The sequence below is a fragment of the Ipomoea nil genome, unplaced genomic scaffold (genome assembly GCF_001879475.1).
Source record: "Ipomoea nil cultivar Tokyo-kokei standard unplaced genomic scaffold, Asagao_1.1 scaffold2845, whole genome shotgun sequence".
NCBI lineage: Eukaryota > Viridiplantae > Streptophyta > Magnoliopsida > Solanales > Convolvulaceae > Ipomoea > Ipomoea nil.
The window spans coordinates 6935359-6957998 of record NW_017619273.1 but is presented as its reverse complement, the minus strand read 5'-3'; the positions used below and the strand labels follow the sequence as shown (position 1 = coordinate 6957998).

Sequence of the window (22640 nt, the reverse complement as noted above, 5' to 3'; positions counted from 1 at the left end):
TTAATTTGCACGTTTAGAGTTTTTGTTGTGCACTTTTATTAAGTTTCGAAATTTACTTTTGAGTTACACTTGTAAGTACTATTATAAAATGCACTTTGTTGTTTTATATGGTGTATTTTAGAGTTCGTACGTTCCCACCGGCCTAATCGTAACCTATACATATACATGTGAGAATACACTCTCAGATAAAAAGTGAGAATTAATCTGATCCATCCGGTGTTGATGGTTGGTGCACTAAATTGAATGCCACACAAGGGATAAGTAGATAAAAGCTGGTGCTTCCTAGATAGAAACGGCCATGCCAAATTGTGGACAACAGTTGTGGTCTTGAGGCCCTCAAGGGATAACTCTCATTTGGCTTTACTTCACCACAAAACTCATCTCCAATATAATATTTCATCTTCTCATTCATTCTCTTCTTTTTGTCTTTTTAGTTTATTATTATATTTTAAATTTGTGGTTTTCATTGCCGGCTGGTCTTCTGAAGAAGGTTTTGGTTGTAGTTGTGGATAGAGCAAAGGCCAAAGGGGATTGAATTGCCTTCAATTCCCAGATAGTCATGGTATTATAGCTGACCTTTTTTTCTGCATTCTTTGCTCCAATTCTCAAGTCTTGGCACATCATATATACTTTTAGGTACTCTCTCTCTCTCTTTCTCCTCACACGTGTATTTGATGAACTTATCTATAGGCAAAAAGGTGATTGCATAGTTTGAAGTTATTACTCGTAATCACATGATACTGCATTCAATTATTCAATGCTATATATATCATCTCACCTACATTTTATATTTGGGTGTTAGTAGTAAGTGGAGTCCACCCTAAGTTATATGTCACTTTCTAATTATGACAAGATTAGTCCTAAATATGCCTGCACGGGCTTAACTCACTGATTTAGTAAACAGTATTTGGGAGAAGAGACTCAAGTTTAAACTTCGACAGCCACAGTGTAAGAAATATGCTCAGAGTAGGCATGCAGATCCCTTATGCGCACTGGCATTTGATCCTGTCTGTTGAGCCATTGAGTTACCGTAATTTACATCCTCCAAATACTATGTTGGGCCGGGGTGGGGGCTCTTGGCGTCAGAAATTTAACATTTTGATAGTCCGTAAGACAGTCTCATATAAGTGTGACCGATGATTTCGTCATTGTAGGGGCATTTGTAAGTTAAAGTATGGCTGGACAATTCAAGAAGTGCTTGCTGATATGCTGTTCAAGAAAGTCATCTACGGTACGGTACTATTTCCTATGTATTGTCTATTTTCATATACCTTATACGTACGCAGTTGTCTTTTTAGGCTCATTGCTTTTTTTTACCAAATCCTCTGCCTGCAAACTACTTACTAACAACCTTTCTGTCGTCCCCAGAAAACAACAAATTTCTAACACGCAACAACCTTTCTAATTATAGAATCTTTTCCTTGAATTTGTACTTCGTTTTTTTGGAATAGATGAGAAAAACTTGTAATCACTACTTAATGGTGTGTATTGAGTAAAACTTTACTAATGTTTAATAGCTCACAAATTATACAGTAAAAATAAACCACATTAAGAAAATTATGTATGACAGGCTTGTTGAATTCTAAGTACAAAAGTATCTATTTCTCAATAAGTGTTGATGCCCAAAGAATCTAAGCCTTACATCGGAATATGATCACCCAATTAAAATAATAACTGAGATGTCATTACACTACATAGTTGTTTGATAATTTATCAATGAATAGTTTGCATTGTTGCATAAGGGCCAACCCCCTTTTGCTACATTCATGAAGTATGGGCTTCCTTACCATGGCGTCACTTATTTACTAATTTTGGAAGCCTAAAAGGATAATACCGAATATTTGCGACTTAAGTTGGTAAAAATTTCCTTTTTCTTTTTATATCATTAAATAGATGTGGTAATCGGGCTGATTCAAGCTTGGCTCGGTTCGGAGTAGCTGCCTAGAATCAGGCAGTCATTATATCGTGCACCAGGGCGCACAATGCATTGTGCTCCTTACTCAAAATAACATCGTTTTGGTGCATTGTTTTAAAAAAAAAAAAAAAATTGTTTCGAATACACATAAATTCATAAAAGAATACACAAAAATTCATAACTGAATACACATAATTTAACATGATATATATTACACTGAAACTCTTAACTGAATACACAGAAATTCTTAACTGAATATACAGAAACTCTTAACTGAATACACAAAAACTCATAACACAATACACAGAAACTTTTAACTGAATACACATAACGGGGTTTGGGCCATTTGAACGGACAAAGTGACGTCAGCAACTGAAACGCGCGCGTTTTGTGCCTGAGCGCACATTGCAATGTGTGCCGTGGTGCACGATATAAATTGCCAGAATCATGAGGCCATTTTTGTGCAACTTTTTAGATCCATGATCAAGCTAGCAATGAAACATATTATTAAAGCAATTTTAATATTAGACTGACTATTCAGGTCCTTGCAATATTCTCACTTTTAAAAGCATGAACTCTACTATCATATTATCATATTTGTAATTTAATACTATTTTTTTTTACGTCCTTAAAATTCTAACTCGTTTTCAAAATATAATAACAACATCTAACATTATTAATTTTAAAAAACATTAAAATTATTATATAAGAAAAAAGTCCTAAAAATTGCTACCCAAAATCACATTTGAAAGACGTGTGTTTGGCAACTAGTTGTTAGTTGAATAGTTAACTGGTAGTTGATAGTTGATTATGTCAGTTGGTTTGATCAACTGATTCTATTAGCTTGTTATAGTAAATTATTTGGTAAATTAGCTCTTTATTATTAGTTGATTGCATGTAAAATGACATTTAAGAGTATGAATTTAAAAATAAATTATCATTTTTCATTACCATGTAGTAATTCATGCATCCATCTTTCTCTGGCTTGTTAAATAAGATGTCATGCATTACTCTTTGTAGATATGAATAAAAAATATTTTAGATTATTATTATAATTTACGATAATATAAATAAATCTAATTATTTTAATATAAAGTACTAATATTGAGCACCTATTTTTGTGTATCGCACATAGAAAATACTACGGAGTATTATTTTAAATACATGCATATCATTTTTAATATTTAAGATACAAATGACAATTAATATTAACTAATTACATTACAACTAAAAATTTGTCGACACTAAAAAACTAAACGTCCAATGAGATTCGAGTCACTAATTTTAAGGACCTGCATTGATGGAAAGAGTTTTGAGATGCCCAACATAGATTCATTCTCCAATACCTAATTCCTTTTTTTTTTTTTTTTTCTTTTGAGAACTCCAATACCTAATTCCTTGAGCGCCAATGGTTATGCAGAAGTTAGCTCTACATCAGGGACAATTTACTTACTCTTCTAATTTCTAAATGGAAAAGATTTTAAATACTTATACCAAAGAACAAGAAGATTGATTGTAGTTTATTTGGGGTTTAAGAAATTATTAAAATGAGAATGTTAGGTGAACTAACTTTTTTTTTTTTTTTTTTTTTTGGAATAAGGGTTAAATAGACACTAACTATATACTCAATTACAATTAGGATCTCGAACTAAAAAAAAACATTCAATTGAATCCTTGAGCTTATTAAAATTGTGCAATTAACATATTTAACATAAGTCACCAAAATATTCTCATTATTTTACCTATTAATATTTTCCGGTGAGTTTTGGCTGATAATTTGACTGGAGTGACTAAAATTGATAAAAATTGAATAGTTAAGGTACTAAATTGACAATTTTAAAAGTTGTCGATTGAAATTAACAAGACCTCGATAGGCATAGAATTAAAAGTGAAATTAACTCTAAATTTAAATTACAAATCTTTATTCAATTTCAATTCTTCATTTATCATCGATGAAAGTATTTACAACTTATACTAATATATGTTTGTGTAAACGATATTGTTTTGGTAGCGGATTGGATATAATGAATTTTGAGAAACTGCATCAATATCCAATTTGCTAGTGATAACATTTTTCGCTAAGTAGATACGCATTTCATTCACTTTTGAGGAATGTGAATTGGATCGAGTAGTGGATTTAACGGATCGGAAGGAATTTGATGGCTCCATGCTCACCCTTAATCCAATTCAACCTCTTAATTTTTTTTTGAAAATTTTCTGCGGTGCTTCATTAGAAAAATGCTGAAATAATGTCTGGTGGGTGAGTATCCCAGTACATAGTATCAGGTTGCTGATAAGCCGTAGTGGCTAAAGCATGAGCTAAATAATTGTCCGATCTAGAAATATAATTAAAAGAACATGAGTGAAAATAAACGGCAATTTGCCTGCAGCTATCAATGGCATAGCCAACGTAAGAGCGAAACGCAGTGGTTGATGATGTAAGGTAGCGTTGTAGTGTCAAACAATCCGTGTAGATCTCAATATTCTGTTCACCTCGATCCTTTAGCCATGATAAAACTTCCTTACACGCCAAAGCCTCAGCCATAAGTGGTGACGTACAGGCCGGTAGCGGCGCGGTTAGTGCCGAGATATAGGCTCCATCTCCATCTAATAAAACGGCCCCTACAGTTGCATTCCCTGTCTCGTGTAGATATCCCGCATCGACCCTGCATCTTCTCACTGGCGGCACAGAGGATCCGGCGGCGTCGGCAGCACCGCGGCCGGCGGTGGGACTCGCCTGGGCAGCGTGGCGGTTTTCTGTCGGCAGCGTAGCAGTGGCAGTGGCAGCCACGGCTGGGCGGGACTGAGTCCATGCGGTCTTGGCTGCCGCTGCGGCTCTGAGTAGGGACCCCGGGCGTGGTAAAAATGCCTCCCAAACTGCACCATTTCGAGCTTTCCAAATATTGTATAGAATTGATGCTGCATATAACATTCCATCAGAATCTAAAATATTTAGAAGTTCCCCAAACCAAACATGAAAAATATCCGTGACAATATTGGGGATTGTAAGGTTGGATTGATCCCAAATGTTTCTTGCAAAATCACACAAGACTAATGCATGCATTGTATTCTCATGTGATATCCCACACATAGCACAATATAGGTTCACCTCCACCCTCTTTAAAAGCAAGTTCGTAGTTGTAGGCAAAATATCACAAATAGCTCTCCAGAGGAACATTTTCCACTTTGGTGGAATTTTTAGTCTCCATAAAGCTAACCTCTTAATTAGTTGTTAATATCTTGACTTTTGGTTTTCAAGTGACAACAATTCTTTATAGTATAGTAGCACATAAACTATGCCAAATTGATGATTCAACCAGAACAAGAGGTGGGGAGAAACCAGAAAACCATTGAAAAAAGCTTTAGAAAATTACACATAAATACTACTAGCCCATGCTATACTCTTAGAGGCAAAACTATTTCAACCTTTCCAATCTGACTTTGACTTTCCCATGGAAAACCCCAATGGCCAATTAAGCCACATTTACCAGAAACTAATAAAGTAATGCCCCACTCAATCATTAATTCTAATTTATAGGTTGGTCATCTTCATTATACCATTCAATTACTTAATTTTAGCTTTTGCAATTATTGTCAAAATTAATTATTATAAATTAAATTAGACTCTAACTCAACCTACTAAAGCACATCTCTACTAAGGCTCAAATCCACAACCTTCCATATGAAAGAGCAACTTGGACACTTGGTGTCACTAGACTACAAGATTCTTGGCAAATGCCTTTTATATAATTATAATTATAATATGAATATAAATATAAATAATAAATAATATTTGAAAAATTTTCTATCAAAATACAATTTTTTTTAAAAAAATATTGTCTAAAATTTTACTACCATTCTAGATTTGGATTTAATTGGTTAATTGTCAATAATCATAATTGATAAGCCAATTAATATTTTAGGAAATAAGATTTATTAAATTATGCATATATAGGAGCATTTTTAAGTGAGAATGGGTGTCAATGGAAAAAAAAGAAAAAAAAAAGGAGAGAATTCATCATAGCTGTTGACAACTCTAAACTCTAAAGCAAGAAAAAAAAAACGCAGTAACAATTTAAAAATTATTTCAACCTTTGTGTGTACTGTTTAACACATATGTACATGTGCAACTATCTTGAGTGCACTTTACATATTATATAATGTACTTGTAGTTTTCTATGACACATTTTATAGTTGTAGATATATATAGAATTCAGTTCCATGCGGTAAATCTGAGCCATTGATCTTAAATAAATCAACGTCCAAGATTATCAAAATTTTTTTAAAAAAATACAGTGGCAATTTTGTAATTTTTTGTATCTAGGTTAAATTTAAGGTGTGTGGTTCGTGTGGTTAGGTGAGTAACTGTTGAAACTTAACGTGTGTCAACCTGAAGCTTAAGGTGCGTGATTTTTCTTCTTAAGGTGCATTATTTTCCTTCTTAAGGTGTGTGATTTATATGCTTAAGGTGCGTGTGTTGTTGAAACTTAAAATGCACCATTTTAAAATCTTAGGTGTGTGTTTTTTTATTCTTAAGGTGCGTAGTTTGTGTACTTAACAAAACTCTCCAACAAATTTATATATTATATATATATATATATATTAAATTTATTTCTTAATATGCATATCATGTAGGGACATTATTCGATTGATTTTTTTTATTATTATATTTTATTGACTATTAATTGAATATTTAATTTATTTTGAGACCAGTTATTTTATGGAAAAGTAATAAATATAAAAAGTTTTATTAGGGAATGTAATTTTAAAAGGATATATAGCATATTATCCAAAAGATGTTGGAGGAAAACTTTCCTATTTTGCGAATTCATATAACGTGAATAAGCGATCAATAGGTTGATTAACTTATTATCCTTTTTAGGTATAGCTTGACTTTCCAACTTGGATATGCGTGGTCATTTGATTTTTAATTAGTTATAGGAAAAATGACACTTTTTACCCCTTAGTTATATACTTATAGCACTTTTCCCCCCTCAATTATTTAGGTAAGCACATTAGCCCTCTCAATTATTCTAAAAGTGGTGCTTTTTCCCCCTAATATATTAAATTGACATTTATACCCTTAAAGTAAACATTTTATTTATTTTACTACTTCAACAAATTATTGCGTATACATAGGGATGACCACGGTTCGATTTGAATTGAACCGGATACTCAAGCAATCGAATTAATAGTTTACGGTTATATTTCAAATCTAGAACTCAATATTTAAATGTCAATTTATTAAAATTATGTATCAAAAAAATTGAATCTTGAACCGTGAACCGGCGGTTCCAGATCTGATTCGCGATTTTGAACCATCTTTATTTTAAAATTTTATTTTTTATTTTAAAATAGTCTAAATTCAACAATAAATGTATTTTATTTTTTCAGTTCGGAACATGAACCATCCGTTCCGGTTCACGATTTTAATAAACTCTAAATATCGAATTTCGATTCAAAATTGTAATTGGAATATTTCGGTTTGGTTGCTATAATGTTTGTTTAGTTTGAACCAAATTATGGTCATAATTTGTTGGAGAAAAAAAATAAATTAAATATTTAGTTTAAGGGTAAATATGTCCATTTAACATTTCAGGGGGAAAAACAGTCACTTCAATAATTTAGGGGGAAAAAATGCTATAGGTATATAATTCAGGGAGGAAAAGTGTCATTTTCCCTTAGTTATATTATAAATAAATGTAAATATGATTATACACCGGCCTTGTACTCGAATGACACCCCTGTGGCTCCTCTGGAAAGGTTACAGGATAGAATTTCGGTGATGGGGTCTTGACTCTTTAATCTGCAATAGATAGAGAAAGTATAGAACATATATCATCTTGTATTCTTGTAATAGAGTCAATAATACTAAAAAAAAATTGATTAAATTTTTTTATTTGGTTACTTAATGTATTTAAAATAAACTTATGATTTTATTTTTTTTAGTATTATTGACTTTATTACAAGATAATATCTGTTCAATATAACTTTTTATGTTTAAAGAGTTAATACTCTACCACTGAAAATTTGATCATGTGACGTTCCTAATGTTTAAGTATGAGTACATGTATTCCAAGTTTTTGGTACATACCAGGATATAATATTCATTCCTTTTTGGGTTGTGCCCCCATCACCGCCCAATTCATCGCCCAATGCCCATTGGCATTTGCCCCGTTTCACACCTTCTATTTTGGCGTTGAAATATTCACAAATGACCCTATAACCATGGTTGCGCATTTGACTCCATATCCTTAACCACGGTTACCCTTTTTCTATATAATATAACTCTGTCCAATTTCCGTTACAATCCACAATCTCTCTTCTCTCTCTCTGTACTCTCTCTGTTCGTTCGCAGGAAAACTAAACAAACTCGGAAGCGCTGTTTTAGCTGTAGCGGTAACCAAACAGAACTTCCTTAATCACGCTTTAATGTTTCCACCTAGTATTTCAATTTGATCGAATCCACAATCGGTCGTGTTTTTTTTTTTTTTTTTTTTTCTTCGATCACTTACAGCATTAGTAGAATTCGGTACTCGTTCGTATATTTGTGTTGGTTAATTGTTGTTTTGGTTTTGAGTTTTGAGTTTTGATCGTCGGAATGATCGGAAGACTTTTGGAGGGATTGAGGATTTTGTTGGACAGAAATGGAGATTGAATCTGAGGTTTATTGTGGATTTGTTGACTTGCAGGTTACGACGAAAATGGCTGACGAGACATACGAGGGAGCCATTGCAGGCCTGAAGAACCTTCTCAGGTAGTACAAAACGATATGATCTGTCGTTTTTTCCCCCCATTTTGCCCCCTTTCCCGTGAATAATAGGCACGGAAAACAGGGATGATTCCTCGTTTCATTTACGTAATAATTATCGAAAAAGCTGTCCTGATCCGTCATTTTAGACTTCCCATAAAACACGTCCAGGAGTCGTATGAATTCATTGAATTGATCATCATCGTCCACATGAAACTCCTCAATTTTGAATTCGGCATTTCTCACCTCTTTCCATCAGTGGGCCCCACGCGTTTATTGATTTTTTTTCCTTTTTTTTTTTGTTTTTTTTTTTTTGGTTTGTAGTGAGAAAACTGAGCTGGAGGGTGTTGCCGCCGCGAAGATCAAGCAGTTGACGGCGGAGTTGGAGGCAGTGGCTGCCGGGAAAACGGCTGACGCGATTGAGACGATCCGAACCGGGTTCGCTCACTTCAAGGGGGAGAAATTCGAGTAAGTCAATAAACTCGTACTTGTTTCATTCGAACTTTCTTTAACAATAAAAACTGAAAAAACAACTGCGATACTCTCGTATATGCTGTCTTAATGTAATCGATCGTACGAATGTTTTATTCAAATCTTTAAAATAATTTTACCTGTCAACAACTTTTCTGGCTTATATGTTATGATCTTTTATTTGTATTTTTTAATATAACTTTCACCAATATACGGATTAAATCTTCGTTTAATTTTTACAATCCACTTTCTTATTTCAAAAGAATTTATTAAAATTTAATTATTAAAAAAAAAACGACATATATATATGTGTGTGTGTTTATTCATTCATTTATTTATATAGTACAAATTATCCTTTAACTGGTCACTTTTGTAGATTATGAGTACTATATTATATTGCATTTATTACTTTTCTTATTGTGGTGGGTAGAAGTTTGAAACAAAATTATTGTTTATTTTTATTCCTTAAAGTGCGTGCCAAGTCCAAACTCCAAATAGGACTAACAGTTTTTTGTTGGATGGACATGGATATTAAATTGATAAATATAAAATTAAATTAAAAGCATCTTTAGTAGATTAAACTTTCATTATACATAATATTCTATTTTTAAAAAGGGTATTAAATAATTTATTTTCCATATCAATTTTTGTTGGAGAGTTTTGTTATGTTTTTTTTTTTTTTTTTTTTTTTTTTTGAAAGAGTTTGATGAGATATTGACAAATGTAATATATCTTTAAAATCTGGTATTAGTTTAGTGAATGGGATTTCTTTCATTACAATTTTTTTTGAAACTACCAATTTAATTGGTTTTAAAATATAAAATTATAAGTAATATGCCTTTTTGAGCACATAAGTAATATACCTTAATTGGTAAGAAATTAACAAAATTATATTAAATTTTACATTATAATGATTGTGATAGGAATGAAATATGAATGCATGGTTCAGCGAACTGCTACGTGTCCTTCATCTAGCTGTATGTTTCGATAGTGGACTCCCCATTCTCCGAACTTATGGTTGTATACGCACAACGTGCATCATTTTCCGTTAGTAATATACTTGATTCGTGGAGAAATAGGATATATTAGCTTATAATTGTTAGTTGATTGGGTTAATGTATAATGTGTTTGACGTGTTGATAACATGCATATACATTAGCTGATTATATAAAAGTGTTTAACACATTAGCTGATAGTTAATAGCTGATTACATATAAAATGACTTTTTTTTTAAAAAAAAAAATCAATCGAGAAAACTACTTTGAACAACTTTTTTAATTTTTACATTTGAACAATAAGTTATTACAAACAATTAATTAATCAAATACTCATATTGATTGTTTAATTAAGTCAAACAATTAATAGTAGTCAAATAAGTTAAAATTAGCTGATAAAACTAAATATTTTACCCAATAGGGTTTTAATTATATGAAAGGTGGTTAAATTTTATTTTATTTTTTTCATTGTGGTTTTTCAGGAAGAACCCTGACTTGTTTGGACAGCTGGCCACAGGTCAAAGCCCCAAGGTGAGTTTTTCTATAGTTCGATTGTGCAATTGATTATTCCTAAATAATTTGGTATTTATTTCTTTTCAAAAAAAAAAAAAATTTGGGATTTATTTGATATTTTTTTTATATATTTATATAATAGTCGATAATCATAATATTCACTCTTGTAAAAAATTTCAATAATGATGTGTAGTAGTTTGGATATATCCATTTTCTAAGGTTGTACATACATATATACGAGGTTTTGTCCGTAGATTATATGAATATGATTGATAGGTGGTTGGTTAATCACATGCAGTTCATGGTATTTGCCTGCTCCGACTCCCGCGTTTGCCCGTCTCATGTCCTCAATTTTCAACCCGGGGAGGCTTTCATTGTCCGCAACATAGCCAACATGGTCCCACCTTATGATCCGGTAATATTAAATAATTTATACATTTTCTTTATTTCATTATTTTCTCACACTAAAACTAAAAATAAATTCGTAATATTTCATCATTAATATAACCTTAAATCATCGTTCAGATCTTGTCGTTAGTTACTGCTCCAAACTCTGTGTCTAACTGTCTATGCCTGTTTGGCACTCCCTTCAAGATAGTAATGGATAAGGGCTTTATCATAAACCAACGACCATAAAAGGATAGATTAAGAAGCCTGCTGGCTTGACAGTATTGTTTGTCTAATGGTTTTCTGTTTCGATTTTAATGATGATTGGGGCATTGTTTTGATGGCAAGAAGATAAAAGTTTGATACAATTATGATGTGTGGTTGATAAGAGGCTAATGCATGATACAAGAAAAGGAAAAGAGATTCGTCTTTATGCCTTTGGATTCCTTTGACTATTATTAATTTTGCAGTGTTCACTACGAAAGCAAACATGTTAAATCAAAGGAAAAAAAGTAAAAAATAAAATAAGAAAAAACAAAGAACAAAAGGGAGTGGCATAGGAAAGACGATAGAGTGATGTGATTATATTATAAAGTTTGCTTTTCATTTCTTTTTCTTCGGGTTTACTTTTAATAGTAATACCTTTGTGAACAAGAATTTCTAGAGAGAATTGTGTACACTAGTAAAAGTTAGGTTACAGTAATATTTAAAGTAGTAGAAATCCTAAATATGATAGAATACAGTCTTAATGCTAGTGCGCACAAAAGGATCTGTTCACTTTAGACATAATCTTCACACTGTCGCTGCTGAAATTAGAATCTGAATCTTTTCTCTCAAATACTGTCTACTAACCATTGAGCTAAGTCCGTGCTTGCAAGTTGCAACATAGGGTGAAACTTTAAGTGTGGGAAATAGAATCATTCTTGTTCAAAAGCTAAGCATTTATATTTATGCTAATTAATTTATGAGATTGGTTGAGTTGGTAACCCACTACTGGAAATTATGGAATTTCCGATCACCTGAAAGTGATCTTAAATCAAGTCGAAAGTCTTGTTCCGACCACTTTTGGTATCCGGAAAAACTTTTGTTGCTATTTCCGACCACTTTTTGGACTTTTTGGTATCAACTTAATTTAAGATCATTTTCGGGTGGTCGGAAATTTCATAATTTCCAGTAGTGAACTCAAAATAAATAATGTTTTCCAACCTAAACATTTACCTAAAAGGAGAAAAAAAAAGAGTAAAGAAAAGAAAAATCAAATGTGCATAAGAATGCCTTTATTGGATGTATGATGAGGTGTCTCGTTCATATTTTAATCCATAATATATAATAATAGTAATTTTAAAAGTAAATAAATGTTTATGTTATTTATTAATTATACATTGACTTAATTCGCTGTTGTGGTCCAGGCCAAGTATTCCGGAGCTGGGGCGGCCATCGAATATGCTGTCCTGCATCTAAAGGTCAGTAATGATGATGATGATGATGATGATAATGGTTGATCCATTTATTGTGTGATTTTAAGTGGTGGATCCTACATGCTCCTCTCTATCTACAAACACCACAAATGTTCCTGTCTTGCTTTTCCTAGTTCCCTGCCAACTTTCTAGATCTACTCGAAAACCAAATTTTATTTCCAGGGTTTAAGTGCTTAACCTTTTATATCCTCTCCCAAAAGGTTAAATCCCCAACCCCAAGACCCCCACACCTTGATCTAACAAAGCATTTAAGAGGTCCGCATGGGTAGCTCAACTGGTCATAGAGGTGAAACTTTGGAAGAATAACCAGGGATCGAGTCTCACCAGCGGCAGTGTGGGAGCAACCTCTCAAAGTGAGGGGGGCTCCTTGTGCGCAGTGAGCACCGATCTAGCCTCTGTGATTAATGTTTAGTTGAGTCACCATGATTTACAACCTCCCACAGCTCTGTCGGGCCAGGGTTGGGGTTCTTCCTTTTGGAAGAACAAAGCATTTAGGAGGATGTAAATCACTGTGACTCAATGGCTCAACCGACAAGGCCAAATGTTGGTCCGCACAAAGAATCTGTACACTTTAAGCATAATTTCCACACTGTTATTGTCAAAATTTAAACCTTAGTCTCTTCTTCCAAATACTGCCTACTAAACCATTGAGTTTAGCCCATGCAGGCTAACCTTTTATATCATGACCCAAAACATGATTGGCTTGTGGTTGGTTGCTTTACTACCATCAATACAGCTATTAGATATTATACTATGGCTATAGGTATGGGTTTGGTTGTATTACTACCATCAATACAGCTATATAGTAATATTAATAACTGCAGTACAACACTATATACACTTGGGCATATTTTAGAACTAGTTATGGGTTAAAGCTAGGTATCATGACAATTTGAAAAAAAAATGTAAAGATATAAAATAGAGGATGGGTAAATATAAAAAAATATAGCCATATGTTTATAAATCGTTTTCTTTAAATGTTTAAAAATATTAATATTAATTCTTTACTAGTTTTATAGTTAAAAATGATACTTGAATAAATATTATTAGAAATTTCATTTAAAATAAGATATACTATTTTCAAAAATATGTTTAAATGTTTACTATTTTGAATACATGCCATCTGACATGGAAATCACTTACTTACATATACAAACAACTTTAATATTCACGAGCCATTAGCTTTGCTCTTAAGTAAGCAGGAGAAGCAAAGGTTGTTGCCTAGAGTCTAGGACCCAGGTCTTTTGTTTAATAAAATTTCCCCTAATCTTTCGGAGCTAGCCAGAAGTTTAACCAAATTAAAGTAATTTATGCATCAGGTGGAGAACATTTTGGTCATTGGACACAGCCGTTGTGGAGGGATAAAGGGACTCATGCATATTCCTGATGATGGGACCACCAGTAGGTCAGTAATTCAATCTTGTTAACCGTGGTAATTAATTTGCTAATTACTGACTGGGAGAAATAATTAGACTGTTAGTTGATTGATGATCTTCTCATCTCACTTTTCTCTTCAATGTGCAGTGAATTTATTGAGGAATGGGTGAAAATTTGTATGCTTGCCAAGTCCAAGGTGAAAGCTGAGTGCACTGATTTGGGTCCTGATGAGCAATGCGAATTGTTGGAGAAGGTAATTTTTGCATTTTTTGAGGGCTTCACCTTTGCTATTACTCATAATAATTACGGAATATTATATTATGTGGTATTTGGTAAATAGTTGTTAACTGATTAGGTCAATGAGTTTGACTACTTGATAACATTAGCTGATTATAGAAATATGTTTGGTAAACTAGCTTTTAGTTGATTACATATAAAATGTCTTTCTCAAAAAATTGATTGAAAAAATTGTTTTGAACTGTTTTTTGAATTTTAGCGTTTTGGAGCAATAAGCTGTTACAAAAAACTAATTAATCAAACACTTATATTGAATGTTTAATCAAGTCAAGCATCTAATAGTGGTTAAATAAGCCAAAATTGACTGATAAGCTAACTTACGTTACTAAAAATGGCCTAAATCAATAAAGGAATGCATGTTATTATAAATAATAAATTTGAATATTTTAATGTATGGCTAAATTTATGGTTGAAAATTTGCAGGAGGCTGTGAATGTATCATTGGGTAACTTGCTAACTTACCCTTTTGTGAGAGAGGCTGTGACGAAGAAGACCCTTGCTTTGCAAGGTGGACACTACGATTTTGTGAAGGGAGCTTTTGACGTTTGGAACCTTAACTTCAGCCTTTCTCCTTCTATCGCAGTATAATGCCATGCAATTTTACTTGTAATATTATAATTTCCTTAAAAGTTTGTTTGTTTGTTTTTTTTTTTTTTTTTTTTTTTTTTTTTTTTTTTCAGTTGTAACTCTTATATGTGTAAATTTGTCCCTACAGAATGATAGGGACACAAATAAGGTTTCCTTGGGTTTCATGGAATTATAATATGAAAATTATCAGTTGTTATGTCTTTCTACAAGTTGTTAACTTCTTGTCAAAATGTTCAATGACAACCTTAAACTAAGTAAAGAAACAAGAACAATAAGTTCCTTATTCTATATAAAAAAAGGCCTTTCTGATCTTCTATAACTCTCTGGTGACATCTTTCATGGGGGTTCGATCCATTGGTGATAGAGAAGCACAGGTAAGCCCAATTTTCAACACGGAAATGAAGAAATCATCCATCTTACTCTCTTCAATTTCCATCAACTTCTTGCAAGGATTAATTTCCAAAGGTTCTTTAGATCTTATTCCATGGTTGCTTTCTTGGAATGCTAGAGACAATGGATCTACAATCTTCATCACTTCATTAGGCAATGCTCCCTCAACATATTCACGAAGACTACTGCAACCATCACCGGAAAAATTATATATGGATCTTTTTGCCGTGAACATTTCCAGTAAAAAGATTCCATAGCTGTATACATCTCCCCAAGTTTATACATTTGCTCCTACCTCATATTCTAAATAAAAATATTTGTCAAGAAATAAAATGTAAGAGTAAAACTTGGGGAAAAAAAAATCTATTTAAACCAAATTGGAATTTTACAATAAAAATAAGATTTATTTTTATAATTTTCTCATAGTTATTAGTGATGGAATAATTGCATGCCTTATGCATCGCAATAACCGACTAAAACTTTAATTCAAAGTTAATTTAAATTTTTTTGAAATAGTCATTATTCTTTACAAGTTAATTAATATATGTTCTACTATACTTTTTTTAATTTTTTTTTAACTCAAAGAATCAATGCCCCTGTAACAAAGATACCATCACACTACATTATGGTAGTTGGCATGTTAATAAGATAGAGTTTTAGTTACTCAACTATTGTATTTTTATTTGAATTTGAAAGTTTATTGTTACTTGTAATATTATTTGAATTTGAATTTTTTTTTAAAGGAATTTGAATTTGAAATAACTACTTTAATTAAATAATTAACGTATTTAAATAAAATTTGTAAATAAAATAACAGGTAATATTTGTTGAAAATCTTCACAAAAAACTTATTCATTTGAAAAATATTATTTATATAAGAACTATATTTATTTTATATCTACCAGGATTATGTGGTCTAATGGTATTCAGGTTGGATTTCTATTTGGAAGATTGTGAGTTCGAGCCTCAGTGGAGGTGTTATTAGCTCTTTGTGTTTATAATGTAATAGAGCTGGTAGCATTCAAAAAGTATTTATTTTTATATCTAATTTCTCATCGTTATATATATGGAGTCAAATTAATTATAATTGAGGTTTAAATGAATATATACACAAATTATCTTAAATATAAAACTGTACCAATAAATTTGAACACAATAAACTTTTTTTCATACTTCATTATGCTTTAATATATATAGAGATAGAGCCATAATAATAAAGTATAATTTATAAAATATAAATACACATAATAACTTCAAAAAAATATGTATAAATACATTTACTCACACAATTAATGTATTCAACTGGCCATAGAGGTGAAACTTTGGAATAATGATCAGGGATCAAGTCTCACCAGCGGCCGTGTGGGAGCAACCTCCCAAAGTGAGGGGGGCTTCTTGGAGGAAAAATTTTGTGGCTAGATTCTGCTTTATTATATATAAAGATAATAATAATAAAGATAAAGATATGTATTATTTTCAAATAAATAATTATTATAATTGGAAAAGTAATGGCATATATCCTTTTTACATTTTGTTTTCTCACGATGTAGTCATGTAGTAGTATTTAATTGATAATTAAATTTGTTTTTAATTAGCATGCATGTTAGATGGGGAAATTGATAAGGGGAACTTTCCTAATTGCAAGTGTTAAGCCTCCGATGTTGACTCAGTACCCATACTTCATACTTGTTCTGTGTCTCAACAAGCTAAGGAAGAATTAATTAACTACACTATATCCTTCATCAGATCACAAATTTCTGCAAACCCATCCATTTCCAAACACAAGGTGATTAATCTTGAATTAGTCAATACCCTGAGAATTAAAACATCTTTTCCAACGTCTTGTGTTGGCTGTCTTCTTCTTCTTCTTCTTGCTAACACCTCAATAAATTTTCTCTAGCTAAAATTAGTATAATTAGTTTTTAATCAGGTGTGTTACGTTAGTAGTTTAGTAGTGCTTACAAGAAACATTTTGTTTACTGAAAAACAGGCTGAGAATCAAACATGAAGGAATTAGTTGGCTGCCTTCTTATGCTTCTTCTTCTGCTTTTACCACATGTAACTCACACTGATTTTGCATCTGTAATCCAACTCACTTGTAGAAACAAAGTGGTAAATAATACCACCAGTTTTGTCCCAAGCTATGTCAATGTGTTTGAAAACATTTCTGATCAAATAAGAAATCACGGGTGGGGACTTTATGTAAATGGCTTAGGACCGGATGCTGTGTATGGATTAGCGCAATGCTATGGATATCTTTCCTTACTTGATTGTGTATTGTGTTATGCTGAAGCTCGCACTATAATACCTCAGTGCTTTCCTTTCAATGGGGGAAGCGTTTATCTTGATGGTTGTTTCATACGAGTCGAAGATTACACCTTCTTTCCAGAGGTATTAGGACCAGATGACAGGCGTGTTTGTGGAAACAGCACTCGAAACGATTCTGTGTTTGGAGAGACAGTTAGGAGGGCAGTGGTGCAAGCGGTTTCAAATGCGTCTAACAATACTGATTATGCAAAGGTTGAGTTGCCTGTTTCTGGGAGGAACAATCAGACTGTTTATGTTGTAGCTAATTGTTGGAAGACTGTGTCGGATTGCGGAGCATGTTTAAGGAATGCATCTTGGTCCATGCTGCAATGTTTGCCTAGGTCCGAGGGTCGTGCGTTGTACACTGGATGCTTCATGAGGTACTCTCACACCAACTTTCTTGATTCCACTAATGGAGGCTTAAATACAACTAATGGAGGCTTATCCAGAGGTAGTGGATTATATGTTTATTTCCTGCTGGTCTTTAGGCATCAGGTTTGGTTTTCTTGTAACTTAGCTTATTGTGTCCTTATGACTGTTACATTACAGGGAAAGTAATAATCATTGTAGTAGTTGCAGTTGTATGTTCTGTCATACTTTCGACTGTAATTGGTCTTTATATCAAGCGAAAAAGAATTGAAAAGAGAAAAGGTAAACACTTTTAGTTTCTCTAATCAACATAACTTCAACTTTAACCCAAACATATTAATCTCAATCTCTCCAGGATCAAATGGTGCCCAAAAAGTAGCAATGATGCTCCGTGATTGCAGCTTAAACTTCAAGTATTCCATACTTGAGAAAGCCACTGGGTCTTTTGATGAAGCAAACAAGCTCGGGCAAGGTGGATTTGGTTCAGTTTACAAGGTTATAGTTTATATTCTCAATTAACAACTTAACAGGAGTTACTTCTATTCACTTGTGTCTGATCATATCTAAGCTTATAGTTCATCTGCAATGCAGGGTGTTCTACCAGATGGTAGAGAGGTTGCCGTCAAAAAGCTGTTGTTCAACAACACAAAACGAGCACAAGATTTCTATAACGAAATCAACATTATTAGCAGTATTGAGCACAAAAATCTTGTCAAGTTGTTGGGGTGCAGCTTTTCTGGTCCCGAAAGCCTTCTTGTATATGAGTTGCTTCCAAATAAGAGTCTTGATCAATTCATTTTCGGTGAGTCACTATATATTACATCGGTATTAGACTATCTTGTTTTTATTCTTTTGTTAGGCCACGAGGTGTCCTGAATAGACTCTAATTATATAAAAGGTACATTTAAGCCCGTACCATACTGATACCATCTCTTTTGCTATGCTGTTATGCATTTGTTGACACTACAATCTCAATTGTTTACATTAAAATTGACAGATCCTGAAAAGGGTAAAATACTAAACTGGAATAAGAGATTCAACATCATCACAGGGATTGCAGAAGGCTTGATCTACCTCCACGAAAACTCAAGGAAACGCATTATACACAGGGATATAAAAGCCAGCAATATCCTGTTAGACTCGAAGCTCCATGCCAAGATAGCTGATTTTGGATTAGCTAGATCTTTTCAAGCGGACAAGAGCCATATAAGCACTGCTATTGCTGGAACATTGTTAGTATTACCTATTGCTATCAACCAATGACCTTTGAGCTTCTATGTAGTGGCTAACTATGTTGTTAAATGCTGAAGGGGGTATATGGCTCCAGAGTATGTGGCTCGTGGACAGCTGACAGAGAAGGCAGATGTTTACAGTTTCGGAGTACTATTGTTGGAAATTGTGGCCGGAAGACAGAATAACAAGTGCACAACTCCTGAATACTCTGGCAACTTAGTTAACATAGTAAGCCCAAAAACTTTGATATTTGGTTGTAAATAAATCTTAAAATTGATCCATAGGCCTTTCATAACTGTTCAAAGCCACAGGTTTGGGTGCATTTTCAGGAGGGGGCAGTCGAGGAACTGTTTGATCCAAATTTGTTGCTGCATAAATGTGGGAATAGCGTTAGAAGTGAGGCGTCGAGGGCGGTTCATGTAGGGCTCTTATGTACCCAAGAAATTCCATCACGGAGGCCTTATATGTCCAAGGCATTAGAGATGCTGATGAAAACGGAGGAGCATTTACCTACACCCACTAAACCGGCCTTCACATATGAGAAATCTATACAACTTTGTGAGACTGCTGGGCTTAGAGAAGGTGATGGTGCTACAAATGCTACCATTTCCCAAAGCTGTTTCTACCCCAGATGACGTTTTACTGGCATGGAATTTGACTGATCTGCTATTACTTTCAGGAGTTGACAGTAAATGCTTTACGTTTTCGTATCGAAACAGTCTGCAAATGATTCTTCTAAGAACATGCGCGTTCTCATGTGAGTTTGCCATATATATATATATATATATATATATATATATATATATATATATATATATAGTTAATACCTCCAATGGTCCTTCAAGTATTGGAGTATTACCAACTATGATCCTAAACTTTTAGACTGACCATAGAGGGAAAAGTCGTCTTTAAGTTGTTTTCTTATACTCCGTAAGAAATTTTTACACCTCTATCAAGTATCAAATTATAGTAAAGTGTTAAGATATCGTTCATTGGAGATGACTCTTGTAAGGTTAGAGAATGATGCAAAATGGAGTTAAGCACAAATTAAAACTACCATTTTAGAAGTTAGGCGGATTGTTAATAGGTTTGGTTGATAAAATTAAGCAAATGGCAAATAAGACAAGTAAAATTAAACCAAGAACCGAGACTTGTTTGATTCAAGTTAAGATGTCAAATATTGCACTAAGGATTATAGAATCAAATCAAGTTGTAGGGTAAATGAGATGCACATACATAAATATCCAAATACCATTGTCGTAGCTATTTGGACTTGCAACTTCACCTTGAACTCCACTCTCATGGCAATTCAACTCAAAATTTCCCAAACAAGAACTCAAGGCATAAATTATCCTTAACACCCAAAATGCTATCACAATGGGCATCAAGTGTGTGAATGTGTGACTAGTGTACAAGCTTTACTCTCGTAGTAACAATCACACTCCAACTAAAAGCATATAATCGGGATTCAAAAATTATACACAATTTCACATTAAACCCAATGCACACAACAAACTATAGAACACCCAAATAATCACCTTTATTTAATACAACTCAAATAGGCATCAATAGCAAGAAATCAAACCAAATCCTAGTCCTAAAACACTTAGCTACTCATAATATAATAATAGAAAACAATATTAAAGGAGTAATTGAAAACATATATGAAAAGCAAATGAAAGAGATGAATATTAAAACTTCTCTATTGAAGCTTTGAAATTCAAGATTTGCAATGCTCTTGAGCGTGGAAATGGAAATGAACAAGAAATATACTCTAATTTAAGCTATTTTAGAATTAAACCTAACTAGGGAATGAAAGGGAAATGAAAATTGTGTTTTTGGGTGGAAGAGAGTTTTCCCTTAAAACAAAGCAAAAAAATACTTTTAAATGTTGTAGAGGCTGGGCACGGGCATAGGCATGGCTACACCTGACCCCATGCCCAGTGATTGAGAATATTTCCCGGGTTTAACCTCCCTTTATGTTCTATGCCCCTATTCGATAGTCGAGCCATGATCAAGTGTTCGGGTCAAATGTCAAATAGTCAATGCGTTGGGCCTATATAAAGGCCATTTACTCTAAGTAAAAGGGGCACTTTCCTCTCTTCTCTACTCTCTCTCTCTCAAGTGTATAGCAGTCTCTACTCTCTGTAAACATTGAATAAAAGAAGCTTCATTAAACCAATTGCCGGATTCCTCTCTCCATTTCTTCATACACACCAAATACTTAGAACAATTAGTTCTATCACCCAGCAAAACATAGTTCCTTCACAGCTTGTCTGTTTTCTACGCTATTTCTCACCCTTGAAACCTTTGAATTAGACTTTATGGTCTTTACGAAAGTTGTAGAACTTTGACTTGTCTTTTCAATGCGAAATGATCACTTGATTTAGATATTTCTATGTTGAGATATGGTTAAAATATGGAGACTATGCTAATTTGGGTGAGAAATGCCACTTTGCTTTTTTTTTTTTTTTTTTTTTTTTTTTTTTTTTTTTTTTTTTTTTTTTTGCTTTAATTTGCCGTTGCATTGAATTGCCTATATCATCAAGACCACTAAGGGTCCGTTTGGAAAGTAGGAAAATGACTTCTGGAAAATGTTTTCCGGTGTTTAATTGGTTGCATTCTGGAAAATATAGGAATGGATGGAAACTGTACTGAGGAATCAAAGGCAATGACGACAGCGAATGCAACCATGTTTTGAGTGTTGGCGGAAAATGACTTAAGCCAAATTTTTGCGTAAGTCATTTTTCGCAAAAATTCCTACATTTTCCGCAAAAATGCCTACATTTTCCCTAGTCAACGAAAAATGTTTTCCGTTAACTGAATTTTCCTACTGCATCCAAACACTAAAAACTCATAAAACATTTTTCACAAGTCATTTTTCGGATTTCCAAACGGACACTAAGGCACAAATATTTGGCATATGAAAATATGTTGTTCAATCTACTTTACTTTATTTTTCCTCACAAAAATATATTCATGCTATAATGACTTGAAATTTTGATCAAATAGTTTAATATATATTTAGCTCAAAACATCATTTTCTTGTCAAGTCATCTAAGCACAAGAAATAATGTAATAAGTGATAAAAATGGCTCAATAGGATAATGATGACTAACAAGCAAAAACACTAAGAAGTGTAAGAAAGGCAAATTAAAGCAAAAGAAAGCACTTATAGTGGGTGAGTAAGTATACAAAAATATAATTCACCCACCATGTGTTTGAGAAATGCCAGTTCTATAGGTTAGTATATTTGAAAATAATATAATAATTTTTATTATAATTTGTATTTTGTTATTTTATTATGGGTGAGTAAGTATATATTTGTATGTGTTTTATTTTGAATGAGAATATTTTAATTATTTAAATGATTTTCATTTTTATATTATATGGTCTAACCAAACACAAAAATATAATTCATCGTATAATTTTATTTTTATTCACCTTAAAAACCAAACAATAAAATAATATTCGTATTATATTTCTTTTTATTAAATTTTATTCTTTGACCAAATTAAACCTCACATAAAGTCAAACAAACATATATTCCGTGGGGGCTCCAAACAATT

General features: G+C 32.8%; 2 protein-coding genes across 4 annotated transcripts; both read left to right on the top strand.

Annotated features, from left to right (window-relative positions):
• The first annotated feature begins 419 nt into the window (after positions 1-419).
• LOC109160115 (carbonic anhydrase 2-like) lies at positions 420-14976 on the top strand. 3 transcript variants are annotated; one of them, XM_019308278.1, is made up of 11 exons: positions 424-636; positions 1155-1231; positions 8608-8672; positions 8991-9134; positions 10615-10663; positions 10944-11060; positions 12442-12495; positions 13830-13915; positions 14035-14140; positions 14608-14817; positions 14848-14976. In XM_019308278.1, exons 2-10 carry the CDS (start codon positions 1175-1177, stop codon positions 14770-14772), a joined length of 843 nt encoding a protein of 280 aa, XP_019163823.1. In that variant the 5' UTR covers positions 424-636; positions 1155-1174; the 3' UTR covers positions 14773-14817; positions 14848-14976. The 3 variants fall into 3 exon arrangements, with proteins under 3 accessions (XP_019163824.1, XP_019163823.1, XP_019163826.1); XM_019308279.1 differs by lacking the exon at positions 12442-12495 and having other exon boundaries at positions 420-636; positions 14608-14976; XM_019308281.1 differs by lacking the exons at positions 424-636; positions 1155-1231 and adding an exon at positions 8209-8314 and having other exon boundaries at positions 14608-14976.
• A 2190-nt stretch (positions 14977-17166) lies between these two features.
• LOC109159909 (cysteine-rich receptor-like protein kinase 2) lies at positions 17167-19740 on the top strand. Its single transcript, XM_019308019.1, has 7 exons — positions 17167-17920; positions 18019-18120; positions 18194-18333; positions 18430-18640; positions 18836-19070; positions 19149-19299; positions 19383-19740. Exons 1-7 carry the CDS (start codon positions 17167-17169, stop codon positions 19704-19706), a joined length of 1917 nt encoding a protein of 638 aa, XP_019163564.1. The 3' UTR covers positions 19707-19740.
• Positions 19741-22640: the final 2900 nt, after the last annotated feature.

Excerpts from the sequence above, each read along its gene's own strand:
- LOC109159909 (XM_019308019.1), top strand. The coding sequence starts at position 17,167 with ATGAAGGAATTAGTTGGCTGCCTTCTTATGCTTCTTCTTCTGCTTTTA. Across the intron at positions 19,071-19,148 it reads ACTGCTATTGCTGGAACATT|GGGGTATATGGCTCCAGAGT; the intron begins GTTAGTATTACC and ends TAAATGCTGAAG. Across the intron at positions 19,300-19,382 it reads CTGGCAACTTAGTTAACATA|GTTTGGGTGCATTTTCAGGA; the intron begins GTAAGCCCAAAA and ends TCAAAGCCACAG.
- LOC109160115 (XM_019308278.1), top strand. The coding sequence starts at position 1,175 with ATGGCTGGACAATTCAAGAAGTGCTTGCTGATATGCTGTTCAAGAAAG. Across the intron at positions 8,673-8,990 it reads GGCCTGAAGAACCTTCTCAG|TGAGAAAACTGAGCTGGAGG; the intron begins GTAGTACAAAAC and ends TTTGGTTTGTAG. Across the intron at positions 13,916-14,034 it reads GATGATGGGACCACCAGTAG|TGAATTTATTGAGGAATGGG; the intron begins GTCAGTAATTCA and ends TTCAATGTGCAG.